This window comes from Notothenia coriiceps, unplaced genomic scaffold (genome assembly GCF_000735185.1).
Source record: "Notothenia coriiceps isolate Sejong01 unplaced genomic scaffold, NC01 NC01_scaffold00037879, whole genome shotgun sequence".
Classification (NCBI taxonomy): Eukaryota; Metazoa; Chordata; class Actinopteri; order Perciformes; family Nototheniidae; genus Notothenia; species Notothenia coriiceps.
Window position 1 is genome coordinate 119,432 of NW_011370580.1, and position 21,363 is coordinate 140,794.

The 21,363-nt window shown below is 43.9% G+C and overlaps 1 protein-coding gene across 1 annotated transcript; it reads right to left on the reverse strand.

The window, feature by feature from the left end:
* Nucleotides 1-1,184: 1,184 nt before the first annotated feature.
* On the reverse strand, nucleotides 1,185-20,483 carry smad6b (SMAD family member 6b). Its single transcript, XM_010797387.1, has 4 exons — nucleotides 18,982-20,483; nucleotides 16,243-16,299; nucleotides 15,504-15,581; nucleotides 1,185-2,183 (listed from the first exon to the last, which is right to left on the reverse strand). The coding sequence occupies exons 1-4, from the start codon at nucleotides 19,778-19,780 to the stop codon at nucleotides 1,642-1,644; spliced, it is 1,476 nt and encodes a 491-aa protein (XP_010795689.1). The 5' UTR covers nucleotides 19,781-20,483; the 3' UTR covers nucleotides 1,185-1,641.
* Between the last annotated feature and the right edge of the window lie 880 nt (nucleotides 20,484-21,363).

Sequence of the window (21,363 nt, forward strand, 5' to 3'; positions counted from 1 at the left end):
CCACCACCGCCAATCTGACAACCCAACACCAGCAATTATGGAGGAAGCCAGCTAAACCACATCCACCTTGGCTGTAGTTTTTAAGATTCCAGTAGGCTTGTAAAACTTCTTGGTTTCTCTGCACACATTCCAGTATCACTGTGGAGGTTTCAGGGAGCAGACTCCTGGGTCAGTTAAACAACGTCCACTGTGAGAGGAGCTGTAGGGGCCTGAGACCAGGGGCCCTAATGGATGTGCTTTAGTAGAAGACCCTACAGAAATCAGGACCTCCTACACTGTCCTCCACTACACCATCTCTTCTCTGTCCTCATTACTGGGGCTCCTTAGGACCTCAAGGACATGTGGATGCGTTGAGCAGCTTGTCTTTAAATCGAGTTATCATGATGCTGTAGATGCTCCGGAAATCTAAATACAATTGGTATTCTGATTTGGTCTTTTAATGAACTTCTATATACCCATGGGTGCGGAGTCACAATCATTTCCACAATGACTGAACACAGTGAAATCACAGCTCAGAGTACAAGTTCAACTCTGATCTTTATACCATCTAATCCCAGGCTGATTAGGCAAAAAGTAAACCAACCCGTCGCCTAAAATGTAAAGTGCCACACGATATGCCTTAATTCATGAGTATAAAACATGGTGGTATACCGACATTTGTGAGGGTTGGAATTTTAAAAGGGATGCACAACATATTTTGTGTCAATAACTGATTGGCTCATAATGGTGAATTTAGGTAATTATGTATGACGATAATTAAATGTGAGCTAATACGTTATTGGCCAACAATACATATGCTGACTGAAAAGCAAAACAAGTCATGCCTGGTGTTGAAATATTCCCAAGGAAACAGTGCGATATGAAATACAAGTTTTTTTATGTAATATATAATCTTCGTTTAGAATTTAGGTTGTTTTTACATTTGTAGATTCAGAAAAGTTAACAATAGTGATGGCAGTTAGATTTGGTAAGTTTAGAGACATCAGATATTAAATCACCCATCTTTGCTCAATACATCCAAGCCTTTCTTTCCCCCAGGTGTGCATTTCAACCAACTATGAGAAGCAGGTAAGTATGGGCTGTTGTTATCGGCTGATAAAACATCCATATTGTGCATGCCTGGTATTTTAGACAAATAATACCAGGTGAGGTTGAGTCTACTGAATTCCTTAGGACACTAGTAGATTTGTTGAGATATAATGGGAATAGATCAGAGAGAATATTGAACATATAGTAAACAAAGCGCTAATGATGCAGACCAAACAGAGAATTATTATGCGAATACTTTATTATCAATGTGTGAATGGTGTTAGCTTTTCGTCTGGATATTAATAGTATATGAAAACTATACACCAAATCCAGGCTCATCCTAATTTTGCTGTATAATTTCTTATCTTATCTTAAGTTGGTATTGAAAGATTCTTTATCTTTATATATATTTATATATATAATATATATAAGCCAAAGTGCATTTTCCGTTTTTTTCCTCTTGTCCATATACACATTGCACCATACATAAATAATTACATTGTAAAAATGACTCCGTATTTACAAGTATAATATATATTTCATATAATATATAAAACTTTATATTAAATCTAGGTAGATGATATTTGGGATAGTTTGTGGGGTCCGTCTGTGTTATCTATGGTTGTTGAGGAGGATCTCCAGCCAGCAGGGGCAGGAGGTGATGAACTGTCTCGAGTAGCAGGGGCCCCAGCCCTTAGCAAAGCTGATGCGCACACTGTTGGGGTCGTAGGGTCCGTCCAAGAGCTCAGCGTCCGTGCTGTGCCTCAAGAGGTACGAGCGCTCATAGTCAAACACCTTGATGGAGTATCCTGGCATCACCTTCCGCACCACCAGAGTCCTGCTGTTAGGCACGTCCAGGGTCGGGGAGTTGACGAATATGGGATGCTCACTGCGGTTATACGCCCAAACGCCGTCCGGCTCTTTGCTGAGGAGGATGCCATAGCCAATTTTTCCTCGAGTGCGCTGAACGGTGCTGCTGCGGTGCTCCAGGTTGAGCTGGCCCAGGCAGAAGCCCGTGCCCTGAGGTAGATCGTAGAAGATGCTGACGGAGTGCTCGTACACGGTGTAGAGGCGACCCACGCGCGTGCGGTGCTCCCAGTATGCCACGTTACACCAGTGGCTCTGCTTAGGGGCATCAGGCGACATACTGGCATCTAGAGGAGACAGAGGGACGGTCATTAAACAAAACATAAACACAAGCAAACAGGCCTAGTAAAAAGGAAGTTTTTTAGGGATTAACTATCTCTTTTTATTGTTCAGAGCAGATGGCCACACTATAAATACTGAAGGAGGCACTGGATTGAAATCTAAGCCTTGTATAAATACCAGTGCGTGCACATCCGTCTAACGGACACACACTCACACACGCAGTTTGCTCCTCCTCCTCAAGAGGGCACTGTGATGATTTAATGCTGACCACCCAGCACACAGTGCACTCATGCACTTGGAAAACAGATCATGTTTATTAAAAAATATCTCAGGATCACACTCAGTGTTTCCACTGAAAATTGGCAAATCACTTCTTGCAGTAGTGTGTTGGCACTGGAAATTAGAAATCTACAAACAACTTTTTGAAAAGGCAGGGTTTTTTTTTGCCACTGCTTAAGACAAACACTTTTTTTATTTTGGTTCACAATGGAACAAAGTTGGCATCCCATTGCTAAACATCTTTGTCCAGTAAATCAGCTTGTTAATTCAGTTTTCATGGCTGCAGTTTGTGAACTCTTTCCAGTGACAGGCCTCAGCACTCCACAGTGAGTTACTGCTCCCTGGGTGGACTTCTATCTTCACCAGAGTGAACAGACACAGGCCTGCCGACTCCTTCCAGAGGCTGCTTCGGTCCACGCTGCTCAGAGCTGTCATACTGTTATACTGCTCATAAAGTGTGTGTTACGAGGAGAGGGGCTGGTGGAAGAGGACGAAAAAGCACAGAGAGTCCCATGATCTCACATCCGTCCCTGCACCCTTTGCTTCTCCAGCAGGAGGGTGCCTCTTTCTCCTCTTCCCTCGTCTTCCTCACATTCCACACGAGTGGGGGTGACGGGAGAGGGCGAGGCAGGGGGTCCCCCTCCCCCTCCATCCAGCTCTTCCCCCTGCTGTGGGCCCAGGGACGGCATTCAGCTCCCTGACAACTTAGCACAAGCCCGTGACCCGCTGACCCCCCAGCCTTCATGCTATCAGCTCCCATTAACTCACACACAGAGTGATGCCATTATTTTGCTTCAGAGAGTCTATTGGCACAGAGGATTTAAAGCCTGGGCCTGTGGCCTCATTCCTTTCAGTCTCTCTGCTCTCAGGGCTTAATGACCGCCCGCCCCATTAACAAACGCCTTTAAGGTGGAGCGTCGTAGATCCACACAGCAACAAAATGCCTGGCTCACCTCCCACCCAACTAAACCTTTCTGCTGAGTGACCCACGCTAGTAAAGTTTATACAAAGATTAGCAAAAACGTTGACCAGACTTGCACAGACAAAACGCCTGCTGGTTCAAGGCTCTGTGTAGAGGAGGGGGAGGAAAAGAGTGAGTGAGCGGGGATGTGTGGGGGTGGGGGGAGCTGCAGACAGGCTCTCTGTGTGTTTGCGCACACACTGATGGCTGAAATGACCCTCTCTCTTCAGGGGCCCCAACATGCATGTGCCATTAGTGAATTCCACACTCGGCTCCTCCACTCTGAGCTCAGCTTTTACTTCAGCGTTGCTCGGCCTCACAAAGAACTCAGCCCCAACTTGTTTACGGCCCTCTATTGTCTCAAATCAAATGGAGCCCACACATCAAGGTAAACTCACTTTGAAACTGTGCACACAAACACAAAAGACGAAATGGCTACCGTCTCCTCCTTTTCAGATGGGAAGAATAAAGCAAAAGCAATTTGGTCAATAGTGTCTAGTTTTCACACGTAGCCTGGAACCAGGGTAGCTAGTGAGACTGCGAGGACCAGGAAGAGGAATGAGCAGGACAAAGGTTAGAAATGTATCAAATGTTAAGCCTGAGGGAAGACAATGAGCACACCGCGAGCCAGGCCTTTTCCTGTCGCTGTGTTGTGTTAAGCGTCTACGTGTGCCTGTGCGCACATGTGTCTGCTCGGCCGGGGAGGAAATTCAGCCGGCGTGTTTGTGTTTTTGTCCTGGTCTTGTGTGTTTTGGCTAGGTGGGGGTGCTGAGGTAAAGGCCTCTGAGAGAAGAACTCATTAGGATCTCTTTAACAGAGCAGAGCTATCACCAGTGGGCAGACTGTTTGGACAACATCACCATAGCAACGGTGGCCTCCACTGCAGAGCTCACGCTGCCTTCTGCTAATCACCCCGTGAGATTTTCAAGGAAGCGTTGCTTTTTCAGCGATGTTTGGATCTGTCTGTAAATGTTTATTCATCGTTTCCAAATTGATATTAGAGATTAGGAAGCCAGCTTTAATTATTATTACATGACCAGAATATGATACATAAAAAGGCCAGGCCAAGGCTCAAAGCAAACCTCAAAGCCAGATATGAGGCGGTGAAGGGAGTGCGTGTGTGTTCCTCCCTTCTGACCACAGCAAAGACACCCAACTCTAAGAGACTCCATGTTGGTTTTCAGAGGGTCTGCTCAGGGCGGAGAAATGACCGGCTGGGAGCAATTACTGGAGCTCTGCATCCATTTAACCCTGCCACCTTTTAACAGCTCCGTTTACCCATTAGAATAGAAGCGCATGTTATTATTGTTATTTTATTCTCAAAAGCCTGTCCTCTTAGCGTCAGTCTCAGAGCCAACGGATGCAGCAACACTTCCTGTTCCTGCTGCCAAGGGGCAATGATCTGCACACGTGAAGGAGTTAATCAACACTGGTGCGTTACATAACAAACTGAATGTGCTGGTAAAAGAAAAAATGTATGTATGAGGAAACTGTTTGGTCTACAAAATGTTCCACGGACAAAATGATATACATGGAATAAAGCAGTTAGCATTTTTGTTAGCAATATGATAAATAAATGATGATAAGTATCTGTTTGGCTTTCCCTTACGCCTCAAGAAATAAGTAAACAGATTGCGACATTCATAATATAACAAGCCCACTTTCATGTTTAGTGGATAAAAAGTAACCTTGGACGCCTGTATCTGCACGTACTGCGTGTCTCAGTACAGTCACACAGTCAACAGAGGTATTTAACAAACACTCAGCAACTACAAAAAGCATTTAGTGCGCAGAGCTTGATTTCCATAACAAGGCGTGAGCTCCATGGAAACCATGTAAAATGTTGATTTTTCTGTTTCCCTGTAACCTGTCTGATTGGAGGAATTCAGAGCATCAAAAGCAGGACATGATGTCTGATAACAAACACAGAATAAGTGTGCTGGATCCCGGAGGCATGCTCAAGTGTCTGCATAATACCTGACTAGAATGTCTGCTGTGTATTGATTTTACATCAAATAAAAATAAGATTGCAAGTAGAGAATCAGCGGAAAAGGAACAAATTAAAGATAATATAGATACAATTGAATGAAAATGAATGTCTTGGAGTTCCTGAAATGTGTACTGATGAACAAAACATTAACAAATGTACTTAATTACTTTCCACTACTGAAGATAATGTACTGTGAATGTTTCCGACCAAAAAAAGGCTTATACTGATTATGATTACATCTTTTATATTATGTTCCTCTGTTATGAGAGAAGAGCAACATGCCATTAACACAACCCTTAAATCAGCCTATGTTAAACAGAACCCTCCCAACCCTTTTGCATATGGAAAAACAGCAGATCGCCGCGCTACGAGTTCCTTGCACTCAAGGGCGAGTCTGGATAATTACTACTAAGTACACAAAAATGGGGGGCTTGAAAGTTTCAATGGCAATCCTTGATGATCATCCAGTAATGCTTTTAAAGACAGCATGAAAAGGAGGGGGATAAAAAGGGCAGAGGGAGAAGCAGAAAAGAGCTGCCCCGGGGTAAACACGGCTCGCAGCCTTGGAGTGAGATAAATGGGAGGCCGAGTGTCAGGGACAGGCAGACAAACAACAGCTTCCCCTCCGTGCTAACATCTCCCCACCAGGCTCCGGGGCCACCTCCATTATACTTCATCTCTCCTAATCCAGAGACTGCAAACACAGATGAACTCATTGCTGCTAAACTTTGCTAAGGAGGAAGAAAACAAAACAAAACACTGTAGCGAGTCCCTTTAAGCAGTGGAGGGGAGGAGAGCAGCAAGGGGAGGAGGGGCGGGGGGGGAGCAGTCTCTCATCCTGTGCCAAGGATTAGATTCCCCTCCAGCTATTAGACTCTACCAATGAACTGATAGGGGCTGGTGGCGAGGAGGGGGGCATGAGGACTGTGTGTATGCGTGTGTGTGTGTGTGTGTGTGTGTGTGTGTGTGTGTGTGTGTGTGTGTGTGTGTGAGTGTCTACTTTGTGGTCGTGTGTGTGAAAATTCAGAACAAATTATTTTCTTTCTGCATTCCTGTGCACCCCCCTACTACTTTGTTCGATTGAACCATCTTTAAAAAAGTAAAACGGCAAAGTTGAACGAAAGCAAAGGCGTCCCCCTCCTATTCAGAGTCATGGCTTTAATTCTGGAGACAATGGTTCCTACAGGCCCAGTCTAACCCCTGAGCTGGCCACATTTAGGCTGGCGTCTGGGCTATCGCTGCCATCAAAGTCGGCTTTATCAGACAGACACGCTAACTGGAGCTGCTCTTATATGTCTATGGATTTTTCTCCCTGAGGTCTGGCCTTTCTCTGCCGAGAGAGAGACAGCAAAAGCAAGATAGAAAGAGAGGGAGAGAGATACGTGCTGGGAGAAATCACTGTGGGAGCCGGAGAAACTGAATCCAGTCACCAAGCCTGGCTGGTCACAATGGGAATGCTTTACATTGTCATCCACTTCCTCTCCACTTTCCCTCTGTTTCTGTTTCGGGATGACCCCGTGAGGGAGGAAAAGTGCTGTACCCTTGATAGCAGATAACTAACAGAATCCATAAAATAAATCAATAAACAACAGAGGGTGTAAAAGCACAGGAAGCTAATATAAAGGAGCCGTCTGGGCGCGAGAGCAAGGGGGTTTGAGGGAATCTTTTTTTTGAGGGGAAGAGAATGTGTTGCTCATTTCCTCAAAGTTTCCTCCAAAGGTCTGCACTGTGTCGGAGACACAGAGCTCAAGTGATGGTGGTGATGCAAGTGAGGCCTATTAAGAGTCCTTGAGGGCATGTACAAGCTCTGTGAAACTGTGGGGAATGTTTGTAAATGTCATATATACGGGTGGCGTTAAAGGCCAGCGACGTCTGGAGAGCACAGAAAGCAAAACACTCAGCGAACATCCTGCTGGGTGGCTGTGCCCTTTCACCTCCTCCTACAACCTATCTGTGTGTGTGTGTGTGTGTGTGTGTGTGTGTGTGTGTGTGTGTGTGTGTGTGTGTGTGTGTGTGTGTGTGTGTGTGTGTGTGTGTGTGTGTGTGTGTGTTTGAGAGTGTGTGTGTGAGGGAGCTTCGAGCCAAGAAGGCTGCAGCGTTAGAGCAGAGGAGACCCTGCACATTCCTGAACTCCCCCCTCCTCGCCTCGCTGTGCCTCCTAACTTCCTACTCTGGTTAGGACTGTGGGGGGTGGGGGTGCAGCTAGAAGGTTGCTTTATGTCTCCTTTAAGGGTGCCATTTGGCGTAAAACTCTCACTACATCACACGAGAGAGAGGAATTGCCGGTTGTGTGTTCAGATACTTTTACATACTTTTATTGGATTATTCTTATTTAGAGTCGAAACCAACACTGATTGAGAATACTGACTTTAGCTGGTCTTCATACTCAAGCTTTGTCGAGAGCTTGGTTTCAAATGAACAATAACAAGTAACTCTATTATTACGAGTTATATTAGTCTGACTAATTTAAGGCGAAAGGTAGGTATTTTGTTTCCACCGGGCTACGAGGTGAACCAGCTATGATGGACACAGTCGCCGTTGCAACAATGGTTTTCTATTGATCGGCCCAGTGGATCAGAGTCTGTGAGGAGAATGTGTTCTGTCAGGATAATGTGGCACCAGAGTTTCTGTTTCAATCACAACACTTGCTGCGCTGTAACCCATACTGCTCCACCGCGGGCATCCAGACACCAGCTCCCCAAACAAAGACAACTGTTTCCCCCATCCCCGACAAGTCAGCCCGTTCACAACAAGCAAGACATTCATTAAAAATGCAGGAGTGAACATTTCCAATAATTCACTAAGTCCTTCGCTGTCAACATCTGCGAAAAATCTTGAAGCTAAAGGGAATGGCAGGATTTCATTAAGTAAATGATGTGCTGGCAGTCACAGAGAGGGGAAGAGGGGGAAGCTTCAGCCAGACCTCTAATCTAAACCGTACCCTGAAATGTGACAGCCTGGCTGCATGTACTGCGCCGCACAGGCAAGGCTTCAGAATGCACACACATAGGAGACAAGTAAAACACACACTACAAAGGCAAATATATTTTCCCTGGGGAAGTTAATCAATGAGAATGTTCACATGTTTATGACTTGTAATAACTACTACTTGCATCATTTGCCTTGTCAACTTGTGCTTTGTACAGAACCTGAGGACATACACACTTGTACATGCTCAGGAAACAAAATACCTAGGTGAGAACCAGGCTCTGAGCCATTGTTAACTCTGTTTTATCGGGGGTGTTTTGGTGGACCATCGCTCAAAATAAAGGTTTTCTGCTCAGAAGGCGTCCTCTTTTGGGAACAAGATCAAAGGCTCCAAACGATGTCTATCATACGCGGCCCCATGTTAGGACAAGGGATAGGAATGAAGATACAGCTACAGGAGATCAAGTTCAAGATAAGGAAAGAGAAAAAAATCCCTGTCTCTTACACATGTAAAGTAGAGAGAAAATGAACCAGACCTTGATACACTTGAAATGTACTGCTCAACTAATCAACAATGAGCTCCTATCTGTTCCCTCAGGCTGTAAAAGGTTTGTGTAGAGATGTCGGATGACATGGGCCCCAACAGCTAATCCACACACAGCATTCTGGAGGCTCAAAGAATGCGCTGGCTATTCTGAGTTTTAAAAATACTGACAGCCATAGGTTCAGGCACAACTGTCAATGCTCCTCTGGGGAGGAAGGGAAACAAATCTTAAATCTATTTTCGCCAGCAATCAGACCACAGGCCTAAATCATGGCTGCCCATGGCCAGTGTCTGGATTTATAATTGTGGGTAAAATGGTCAGAAAATAAAAACAGCATCCAGAAACTGGCACCTCTTTCCCTGCTGCTTGCCAGCCGTTGCAAGGCTAGCACATTTACAGTGGCCAGCTCAAATGAAGTATTGTTCCCCCTCTCAAGGCTGAGAGGAGGCACACTAAAACACTAAACTAACAGTTGGACATTCCTTACATTTTTAATGGCATTGCACGCTCTTTATTTGTTGCTGTAACCCTTTGCCCTGAGCTGAATGAATGGGGCTATTGGTGGAGGCTGGTGCGGCGCTGCGGTGAGAAGCGAGAAGATGGTAGGTGCAGCCCTCTGTGAGCACATGACAAGATTAGCTCACTCACTTTGTTTGCTAAGGTAGAATATGGGGCAGGAATTATAGCCTGAGCACACCTCCTTTTATTTCTACAGACTGCACTTTCTATCTGTGCGGTAAGCCCTAAAATGAAACATAGTCCACCTCATCCTGAGCACAGTACACTCTGTAAATTCAAATGACAAACGCAGCACTGTGAGCTTAGACACATAGTCATAGTGAGGCTATAGATTTATCTTTATCTGTGAGCCCTTCACAAGTTAGTCAAACAACCGGCAGCACTGGCACCACTCTGGCTTGCCAAGAGGAGACAGATAAATACTAAGCTCAGCAGGCTAGTTTCTGTTGACATGTAAGGGGTTTCAGGCCTCTCCAAGGACTGCTTTAGATTAGCATGGCTTTCACTCTGCACATAGAGGTCACATTACCTCACCACATCTAGGCCCGGTGTTGCCAGTTCTGACTGAATATCAACTCTTAAAGCAACTTTTGTGTGAAGAAATCTCAACACAAAGACAACTGCAGTACGCTGTCTTCATCTATGGCACAATTCAAGATTCATTTCAACTATGAATACCACCTTGTGGTTGTATGCCTCCATTACCCAGTTGCAAGTTTACATCATAAGCGTAGGTTGAGTTATAGCCAAAAAGGCGATTGGTCAGATATCAGTGACCTTGACCTTTGACCACTAAATTCATAACAACATTTCAGGAAATTCCCTTATTGTCTTCCTGAGATACAGGGATGGGACCCATGGACAGCATTGATGGAATTACGGAGAGATGGACAACTCAACAACATAATTACTCTAGCCTGCGCTGTTGGCAACATGTTCGATTAGTGAGCCAATGGATCCTGTAGACATGGAGGAATCTGCTGAGGATCCTCAAAGTCATAACCCCTGAGAGAATAGGTTGAAAGTGGATTTCTGAGTCTAACAATGCTGAGAAAGGGAAAATGAAAAATGGCCTTATCGCTCTTATCAATGGCTCTTTTTCTATGTGTGTTACGTAAGGGGAAACGGAAGCCAGCCTCCCAGGACAGGAACGGATACTTGAGACGAGGACTGTGGGTACTGGCTCTACAGAGAGAATAGCGCACAAGACCCTTCAGGATGTATAGCCTCTGCTCCCAGCAAAAGAAAAAATGGACTCTGCAAACTGGACAAGACAAATGGGTGAGGAGAGCCCCCTTATGTCCCCTGAGATGCTGGCCTTCTCTTCAACATTCCTCTCCCCCCGCTGTCAAAGGGGCAATTCACCGCCCTGCACTTCTACAAAACCCAGGCAGCATTTTAAAACAGGATGTTTGTCTGAGGCCTCCTTCCCCTCAAATAAACAATCCGCAAAACCTGATTTCGGGAGGCAGGGTGGAAGCACTCGAGTCACATTATTTCCACATCCCGTATCCTGGAGCATTGGGGCTCCTGAGGGAGTGTGGGCGGCCAGGCGCTGAGAAGACTCAGGGCTGCGGTGGAAACCTGAGGCCATGTGCCAGGCAGCAGGGGGAGATGAGCCCGGGCTGCATCACTCTAGGGTCTGGGGGACGAGCGGGGGGATCATGCCTCAAGGTGGGGAGGGGGACCTCGCTAACATGCTGATGCAGTTGACACTTCATCAGACCATGGGAAGCAGAGCGGTGTCAGGGTACTGGTGTTGCATAAAGACAGCTACATGTCTGCACAGTGTGAAATAAATACTGTATCTACTCAAAACACTACATTTTAAAGTAACCCTTAAAGGAGAAGGACTACAATTATTAGCATTTGATGCTATAAAGCTATAATCATTTATGGATGTGTGCTGTAAATGATGTTACCTACAATATGTCATCAATGATCCTTTAAGAAAAATGGTGCATAACTTAAAAGAGCCATCCATAACATATTCAAAACACTGCACCAAACTGCATTGATTAACTAGCATGGAAAAACACAACATAACAAGACAGTTCAAGGCAAATTAGAGGTGCAATCTATCCCAAATCTTTTCAGATGCGTACAGTAGATATGCCATTTAATTAGTTTGGAGCCAGAAGTGGAATCACATGCCTTCAAAGTCAGATCAACAAATACAGGTCCAGTCTAATCTACTTTAATCAAGAGAAGCATCACATGCCTTGTTTAGACTGTCTAATTATTCCATGCATTTCCACTGTCTCTGACACAGACACTGATGCTTACTGCTGGCCTCTTCCTGACCCAGACGGGCGGACTGTGATTAGGATGGACTGTATCATTTCATTAGCTTTGCGTGTGAATGTATGTCGGCATGCATCTGGACTTGCATGAGGACCCTGAGTAAAAAAACAGAAACTTAAACATAAAAGACTGTTTGTGGTCCCTGGATCTATGTATCGTATACTGAAATGTCCCTGAGCAATCTGTTGCGTGACTCACATTAGGCCCTTCCCATCCATCTAGTAGCTGCCTTGTTCTGCCTGGAATAATCAGTCAATAGCAGAGTGGAGCTGACAGTCTGCAGACCAGACATCCACAGAGACAGCACTGGCCTTTCCTCCAGAGACAGGCCGGCAGACGGAGGAGAGCACTGTATGATTACTCTGTGGGAACCCTGAATACCTGCTGATGCCCTCATGCCTCCAGTAGGCGCTAGAGCACTCTGTTTAATCCATGTCTATCAACTTTCAATATTTCTGCTCCTCCAGTTAAGGTTTTCCATCAATTTCAGGAAGAGAGAAGACATAACACAAGGAGAGTTATTCAGGTCACTTGTTTTTGTGTCCAGCAAATCACACCAACATGAGCAAATACACAAAGTGTCATGCTGACAAATGGGTTGATTGACACCTCTGATGACTAGAGAATGTAGGCACCCAGCAGTCAGGAGCTTACACTGGTCGAAACGCCTGTCATGTATTGTGCACAATTATTTTCAATACAATTGCTCTGAAAAAGACCATATCTTTAATGATTAAAATTCAGCCTCCTCCCATTAAGAGCAGCATTATAATGAAGAAGTGACAAACATAAAGAGCCCCCAAAGTCAGAGACAATGTGACTGACATAATAAAGTCAAAGTGTAGGGGGAAAACTCCCCCTCAGACACTCATACAGGAAGCAATGAGACCCACTTCAAAGGGCTTCACTCTGATGACCACACGACTAGGCCCAGGCGGTGAGGAAACAGGTGTGCGGGCAGACTGGGAGGGCAGCACCAGCAAAGGCACATTCCCTCACACACACAGCGCTGAGGTATACTGTGAATGCAAGCTGGGGCCGCTCATGACGTAAACAGATATCACAGAGTGCCATGGTGGGGCTGTCTCTCTCCCTCACAGCCACGTTTAAATAAAACACTGTGAAGGGTTCAAATGTCTATGATCACACAGTAACTGAAGGTATTAGCGTTACACTAAGAGTGTAATACAATAGTGTGCACATGGGGAATATTTTTAGGAATGCATGAGTAAGAACATTTTAACATGTTAAACAACTGCAAGAATCAGCCAGAGGGGGGAAAAGAAATGTATCTGCACTTAAATGCAACTCTAACATTAACTTAGTGTATTGATTTAAAGATTTAGCTCATAAACACGGCACCAAGCAAAGAAAGAAAACTATTTTTCAAATTCTACTGAATATAATCAAAATCTCGGTTGATGTGGAGGAACGAGATTATCAAATAAACCAAACAGTTCCGATGTGTTTCTCTGCCATTGTGTGATGCAGAAGAATGCTCACTGGGTATTTGTGTAGCCCTGGTCTGTAAACTGTAGTTGATTATTTGACTACACCCCACCCATCCACCAAGTGCCCCCCAGACTTGCTTTTAAGAGGTTTACTTGTTCGTGCACGAGGGGTGGAGTCTGGATCCCATACAACTCCGGTTACAAACAGAGAGTCACCCTCTCTCTACCAGAGCTTCATGGGGATCCACAGAGAAAGTAATCTCCAGGTCAGCAACGCATTAAACACAGGATAACTTGACAATGTGCATTACATGCCTGTGTGATCAAGCAGAACTAAGTGGGCTTCATAAGGAAGCCTTCAGGCTCTCGGTCTTATGATGGAATATGCTTGAAAAATAATTTGTGGAAGATCTCTATCGCTGACAAGACGTTAAAGGTTTGTTTCACTCAACATGGACACTATATTTTTTTAATCTAAATCCAAAACAACGTCATACAGTCCAAACGCCACATGATCAAAGACTGACTGGCTACACAAATTAGCTCACAGCACGGAAACCTCCACCCTGTCGAGCCCTGGTCATTCTCCTTCCCAAGTCCCAAGAGTTTCTGAGTGTGTCACCGCCAATGCAGAGTGATCTGGCCAGGCCTGTACAAGCAGCAACACAGTTGGAAGAAACTAAAGCCTAGCGTGTCTAGATCCTCCCTCCTCACCACAGTCTCTGAGGAATTGTGGTGCGCGCTCTGACAAGCCCCTCATTTGTTGACTCAGGGAGTGTCGCCGGGCCATGCTGAGGTGGTGACAGCATGTGTACTGGGGAGGAGGGGGCCCTTGCTGACTGAATACTTCACTGCCAGGTAGCCATGTCAACTGGCCAGGCCTCTGAGCCATGGCAGACCTTCTAACAGGAAATGCTGCTCCCTGCAAGCCCCAAAATGAGGGCTCTGAGTCCCAGTCCACATGATACTGTGCATGTTGGCTGTGGCCCTAGCATGAGGGGGGGATATGCTCACTCTGCGCCATGAGAAAGGAGTGTTTCATTTCAAATCAGAGGACAGGACTGTTTCTACTCGCTTCCTTTGGTGTGGCCTCATTCACAGGAGCAACTCCATTTCCCTGAGCCCACCCCTCCCTGCAGCCCACTAACAGCCAGGCCTGATAGAGTTGTACGTGCGAGTGTCTGCGCACATGCATGTGAACAACTATGTGTGCTTGTGTGTGTTTCTGAGTGAGCTTGGATCTTATTACAGTTTGATCCCACTCAAATATTTCTGAAAGAAAAACAGAGGAGGGGAGGCCGGCTCTGTGGCCAACACACACGCCCCGCTGAACCTCTGCAGCGCTCACAATGAAACCTTTATCTTTAAAGCTCCCACTGTTCCTAATGGCCCTTAATGAGAAGAGATAAAGTGCAACAGCTAAATGAAATTACCCTCATAAGTTCACATGCAAAAACAATCGAAAGCTACGCAGAGAAGGGTGCTGAACTGTTGCTGAAGTACACTCTGAAGAATTATACCTACTTTTATTTATTTCACATTTTAACCATTACAAAGCCAGAAGAAACAGGGTGATGCCACACTGAACATGAGAGGTGCTCTGAGATTTAATAACATGTGAAAACGGTGATTCACAGATTGTATTATAATGACTTAAATCTATATGAAGAGACATGCAAACACATCAGCATGGAAGACACGTATCTCTTTTTTAACATCAGTATCATGTGCTTTATTACTCAAACTATCAACTTTAAGCATACTTCAGGGAAAAAGCAAAAACCCTAATCCATGTATTAATGATCCTTACCACATGGATGATTGCATCATCAAGAATCTGTTTTAATCAAACGGAGTGCTTAATATAATAGCTTCATGTGACGCATTAACTATAAGCTCTTTTTCAAGTTGTGTTTCTTTAGTAATACAGTAACTCTTTATCCAGGATAGTTAATGTGTCACTATATGAGCCCAAGCACTTCAAACAGCTGCTCACACATGTATCCATGAAAACATAATCAAAGATGATTTATTTTCTGATACATGCTACTAAATGATTAAAGCAACCAAACGCATGAACAGGATCTCAAAGCACACTTCTGCTGCTGACAGCATTTGAACAGCCAGTATAAGTGTAATACACAGTATGTAATATATGTTGTGTACTATGCAAACCAACACATAAATGACCACTACAAAAATGTACATCTCTACTTGTTGGATAAATGAGTTCAGTATTTACAGAGTGGCTCCTCTGGGTAATCATTCATTTTTAAAATCAGTGTAAGACACTGTGGATATAAACTCCTTATTTGGAGACTGGCGAGGAGTTGGAGAAGCACACCCACCTGAGAATTCCCCCGGTGTGATATTTGGTGAGCTGGCTGCCTCAGTTTCAGTGTAAGACAATGTGGAGTCTGACAGATCTGTGGGGAGGAAAACAGAAATTATTCATCTGCAGCTAGTCAGTACTTGTTTCCTTTATGTACATCTTCATTTCAACTGGAAAATCCCCTGTTTTCCGTATTAAATTTGAAAACCATTAACACCACGTTTGGCTTCATCCCATAGTGGATAACCTGGCAACTTTTCTAACAGGCTTTACCTGATGACATCCCCCCAAATGCTGCCAGAAACCTCAGCTGTACTCAGGCTTGCAGCCCCAGCTAGCAGCCAGGCTCCAAAGTCCTAGCAACCCACAGAACATACTGCCCACGCCATATTACCCACACTAGCTCTGGCTGGCATGCCACATTCTGGCCTTGGTCTCATCTCAAAGCTACCATGCAGTTTGCCAGTAACTGTTCCCAATTAGAGCCATTTAAAAGTTTCCACATAGCTTTATTCCTTTTTCTTCCGGTTAAACCAGAGCCTTAACAAAAGACTGACCGTGCCCTATGCAATTTACAGGCTCCTAATGTAATTATGAATGAAAACGATAATCAACCAAGTAATTACAGTCTGACATCCACATGGTTACAAGTCATAACAAAGAGGATCAATATCAATAGCAGACTTAAGATGAAACAATATTTAAAGATGGTGTAGAAAGCTTCGGGTGCCATAAAGCTCATCTGTGTCACTTACCCAGTGGCTTGTGTTCTTCATTAGGGGAAAGCCTCGAATAAGGAGGTGGGGGTGATTCTGTTAAAAAAAAAAGAAGAGTCAAGTAAATAACCTAATAAAGGAAAGAAATGCGATTTAAAAGAAAGAAAGGTAAAACTCAATCAACAGGCTCAACATGAGAGGGTCATGTTTGTGCAATGTTAACAGGAAGTAACAGTTGTTGGGTCTAAGAAGATCAAACAGATATTTATTTAGCACTGTTTGAATATATTGAGTTATACACTGTAATAAAATAATTGTGTGTTAACAAGTTTAATGCCCGTGATGTTAAGCGGCTGACAAAGCTGTTTAGTAAAAAAAAACTTGCCGCACATACAGTATAAACGCTTCTTTGCACTTCTCTATCTCATTTCCTATTACAGTAATTCAAAGGTGACCAAACATTGTTTTCTAAACTATGTTTGAATGAAGTGATGTTGATATTAATGATTTCATAAAAGCAAAAAGAAATTTGCCAACACAACAAACTCCAAGCCAATCGTAAAGACATCAACCAATAACTCAAAAGTTGAAACACTTTTTAAAGTCGACAACATCTCAAGTCTCACAGCTTTGTGTCTGCACTACAGAATTGAATCATTTCGTTTAAAAGCTCATTAAACAGCTAATAAAGCCAACAGAGCACAATTTCTTTTCTATTTTTAAGCATGTAGTATTTAACTAAAGCAGTCATTACAACAACTACAGAGACTAACCATTACTTTAGTTATGCAGTTAGAAGTTTAAAGAATCAGAGTAAATCTCTGCTTTTTAACTTTATTCTGTCCAGAAACCTTTTTTATATCCAATAAAAAAAGGAGGAGAAACAAGGAGAATAACTTGCACAAGAAGGAAAAGCACAAAGGAAAGAAAACTTTGTGAGCACACTGTGACCTCGCCTACAGGGAAAAGGGGAAGGAGAAAAGCATAATAGCAGCGGGTCCTTTAAGAGTGGCGGCAGTAATTGCTAGGATCTGAACTCAGTCACTCAGATACACAGCTAGTCAGTCTGGCGCCAGTAGTATGCAAACTGTATATTATCACCACTCCTTCACCTAAATAGCACGAGGGGACCTCCTTAGGACAAAAGGGCTTTTAAAGCGCAACTTGAAACTGATCTCATTCGAAAAGCATAATGACTGGCAAAATAAAAGGAAGACGTTTTTGCCCACTTCAATCCCTGCTCTCTGTCAAACATTACAGACTGTTCTATTCTTTAAAACTCTTTCACAATATCCAGACCAGTAGTTCATTTTCAAATCATTCGTAAATCAAACTCAAGTAGATAACATGCTTTAACAATACATGTTGTTAGGGTTCTTTTATTGAGGTGTTTTTTTATACTAAGGATTTAAATGTTTATCAACTAAAATCTAATTAATTTATTCAATGTGTGTCTCATATAATTCCATATTTTGTATTTCTCCATTTGAAACAAAGTAAAAAAAAACAGTGATTAAGGTCTTGATTCAAAGTCCCCCTTCTTGAATAGCATGAAAGAAATACCAGCTCTATCGGGCCACGCATGAACGCATGTGAGCTATGTCTACTACGAGCCTTAGTCCCAATATGGGGTATGTGCCCCTCTCCCTCTCGGAGTCAGTGGGGTCGAGTGGCCCAGCGTTTCAGGTTTGCCAAATCACAGGCTAGCCCCCTGCCAAAACTGAATCTGTTTAATATAGGTCAGCGGGGTTCGGCCATAGATAGCTTATTGATTGTGAAAATAAAGCTCAATCCTCGAACCACAACAACTAAACTGACCTATGGCACCCGGTCCAATCCTCTGACTGAGTCTAAACAATCATATACATGTCAAACATTGTTGATAATCGGCCTATAAATGGCAATACCCATGCAAGAACCAAAGTTAAGAACAGAAAATGGCTGTGTTGACAATTACTCTGAAAGCATACATATGTTCAGACACACTAAAGATGTCATGTACTTTATGTTATTATGGAATTAATTAAATACCTTAAGCTAAAACAAGTTGTATGCACAGCAGCAGTCAAGACTAACATTCTCCTTCATCAAAAGGCCTAGATTTCACAAGCTAGTAGGGGAGAGGCACTGGTAAAGCACCAAACTCTTTAAACACAACTTCCAAGGCAACTAAAACCTTTGAAAGTGACAAACAATAATACATATTCAATATTTTGCATGCATTTTGTTGTTTTTCCTGAATATACCAAACTTAGTCAAGACAACGAAAACAACAAACTAGCAACAAAAGTAGACTATGATACATGTATGCTTTGCCATACTGACCGAGTATTATATTATTCACCTTACGTAAGGATAACTTAGTAAGTAATTATTAACTATTTAATCAAAGGCCAGCCTTTTTTTCTGAACAATACCAGACAAATAAAACATGGTGATAGGGAAAGATTTTCAGAAAATATTTGAAGGCCCTTTACAGTTTTACAATCTCGAAAAGTTAAAGGCAATATGACCTGTTCAGTTCTCTTTCAAATAATTTGGCAAATAGACATAATAGGCCTGATTGTTGAGATGTATCTGCATGATGATTCTCTATGTTTAGAGACAAGCAAGTTCAGGAGGAAATTATAGCATGCATGACTAGAACATTTGAGAAAACCAACCCTGATGCCTTATAGTTATCTTTAATGGGCTACCTGGTGATTTTAGGAGCATCTAGCTAGGCCTGCAAGGTGCTACAATAGGACAGTGTGTGTGTGTTCTGGCAGGTGCTCTTACCTGGCCCACAGAGCCGGCTGTAGTGATAGGGGTTGCAGCATACTGAAGGACCGTCCAGGGCCCCAAAGCTCTTACACTCACAGAGCGGTTTGAGCTGGGCAGGGTGCTGGAGGTCGGACCAGCGGTACAGTTTACACACGAGCAGCTGTGGGGATGCCACATGGCCGCCCAACCTCAGCTCTGTCGGGGAAATCATAACACAGTCGCTGGGCATCCCTCCTCTGGACTCCACCGCCTCTAGTAAGGTATCCAGCGCCCTCTCCTTTAGCCTCTTCAATAGAGAGTATGTGGCTGATTTCAGTTCTTGCTCCAACACTGTGCGTGGCATCGCCTCATGCGCCTCGGGAGAGCAGCTTTCCCGGGGGCCAAGGCTCCTGAGCACGAAGTGACACGACCCCGGATCCCTGGTACCCTGAGCCGTGTCTGGACCCCTGAACTCGGAGTGGTCCCGGTCTTTAAATAAGCAGCACGTCACTGTCCTGCACTCTCTGTCCTGTATGGAGCGGGGGCTCCCCTGCTCCTGGACGCACACTGCACCCCCATCTTGGTCAGACGTGACCCCCAAGCCGCTGCTCTCCACGGGGATGCGGGAGCACACACCCCCTATGTCCCCTACAAGAGACCCGCTAGGGGTCATCGGTCCGAGCTCCCTTTTGGGAATTTTCTCTGGGTTGTTTCCGAACAGATCGTCCCCACAGCCGTCACTAGTTTTGCCATTTCCATCTTCCCCTTCTTTATCTGGGATCAAACGGCTTCTCCAGAGTCGCCGCACAAGACCTGAGCGTTTCGTCCTGAACATACGACAACTTGAAAATCTATAAGAGGGTTTTATTCTTGTACGGATATCCGAAAATTACAGATACTTCTCCGGTCGTTGCAAAACATTAATGTCTGTGAAATGCCGTGCAATGCCTGCACAGCCGACTGACGAGCATTGGTGGCAAAACCGCAACATTAGAGAAAAGGCTATTTTGTTGCATTTACAACGACAAAACCGCGCAATAAATGCACTGCAGCATAGCGATCAAAATGCATTCATTTAGCCGAATATGCTGTAAATAACCAAGCGGCTGAGATTGAGATTTATTATCCAGGATTGCTGCGGAATTGACTGTTTATATGTGTGTTACGAACGAATATAAAAAGCAGAATACATAATAACATAACATAGTATATTTAGAAACATAATCCAAAGCGAGTAGCCTTCAAACCAAGACGGCGACTCGCAGCCTGGAACAGTTTCGTACTTTTAACAAGCTCGTATCTACTTTGTACACCGGCACGTAGAGCATGAGGTACTTCGAGGCGATTTAATCCCAAAGAAAATGCACTAAAAATCAGGATCCTTGTCGTCTTCTTTGGATGTCAGTGCACTTCTTTTTTTTTTTTTTACAATCCCAACAAAATATCCATGCGAGCTGATAGTACACGGAGAGGATCAATCCGAGGCTGAATCGCGCTCCTGCTTCTCGACTCAGATCTAAACCAAACTGCAGCCCAGATCCCTTTCTTTCTCAGTTTCTCTCTCTTTTTTCTCTCCCCCCGCTTCCTCACACACACACACACACACACACACACACACACACACACACACACACACACACACACACACGGGGCCCCCGAGGAGAGCGGTGGAGCCATTGGCTGACTACCATCATGTGCTAGTCTAGACACTTTGGCGGCTGTGAGCTGCACTGATTGTTGCGCAAACAAGGTTTCAAGTTTCTTAACTCTTAAAGGCGAAACAACCACCTATAGTTTTTAAGTTAAAGTTACCTCAACTTATTTAAATGTGAGCCTCAGGCAGGATGTGATTGTTATGAGTAAGAATAAAAAGCAACGGAGGAACTTTCATGCCTAAGAGTGCATTTTTTTTTTCCCACTGAAAAGTCATAGCTCTTTTTTTTTTATGTGAAGACTGACAAATGAACATCAAGTGCAAATCACATCATATAGACATTCACCAAATTAGATTTTTTTTAAATGAAGATTATGAAAAGTAAAGATAAAGAGAATAAATTAAAACATAAAGTATTATAACATCCTGCCAGCCATAGCTACCATTTCCTTACAGATGCAGTGACCTGAGAGAATTGCTTCCCGAAGATCATTGCTTAGTTAAACATTTAAAAGTTCACTTTTATGACCGTGCCTCCCATGGGTGGCACCCAGTTATGTTCCTGAATGCTGACAACAATACTGTAAATACAGTATATCAACGAGGTAACACCAGTGAGGGTTGCATATTAGGAGAACGAGTGGGAAAATATGTAAATATATTTTATATTATTTATTTCATGCTCCTCAGATAGCTCAGCCATGTTTGGATCCTTTCTCCATTGTATATTTAATCTGAGGTAAATAAATAACCAGGATAGGTAG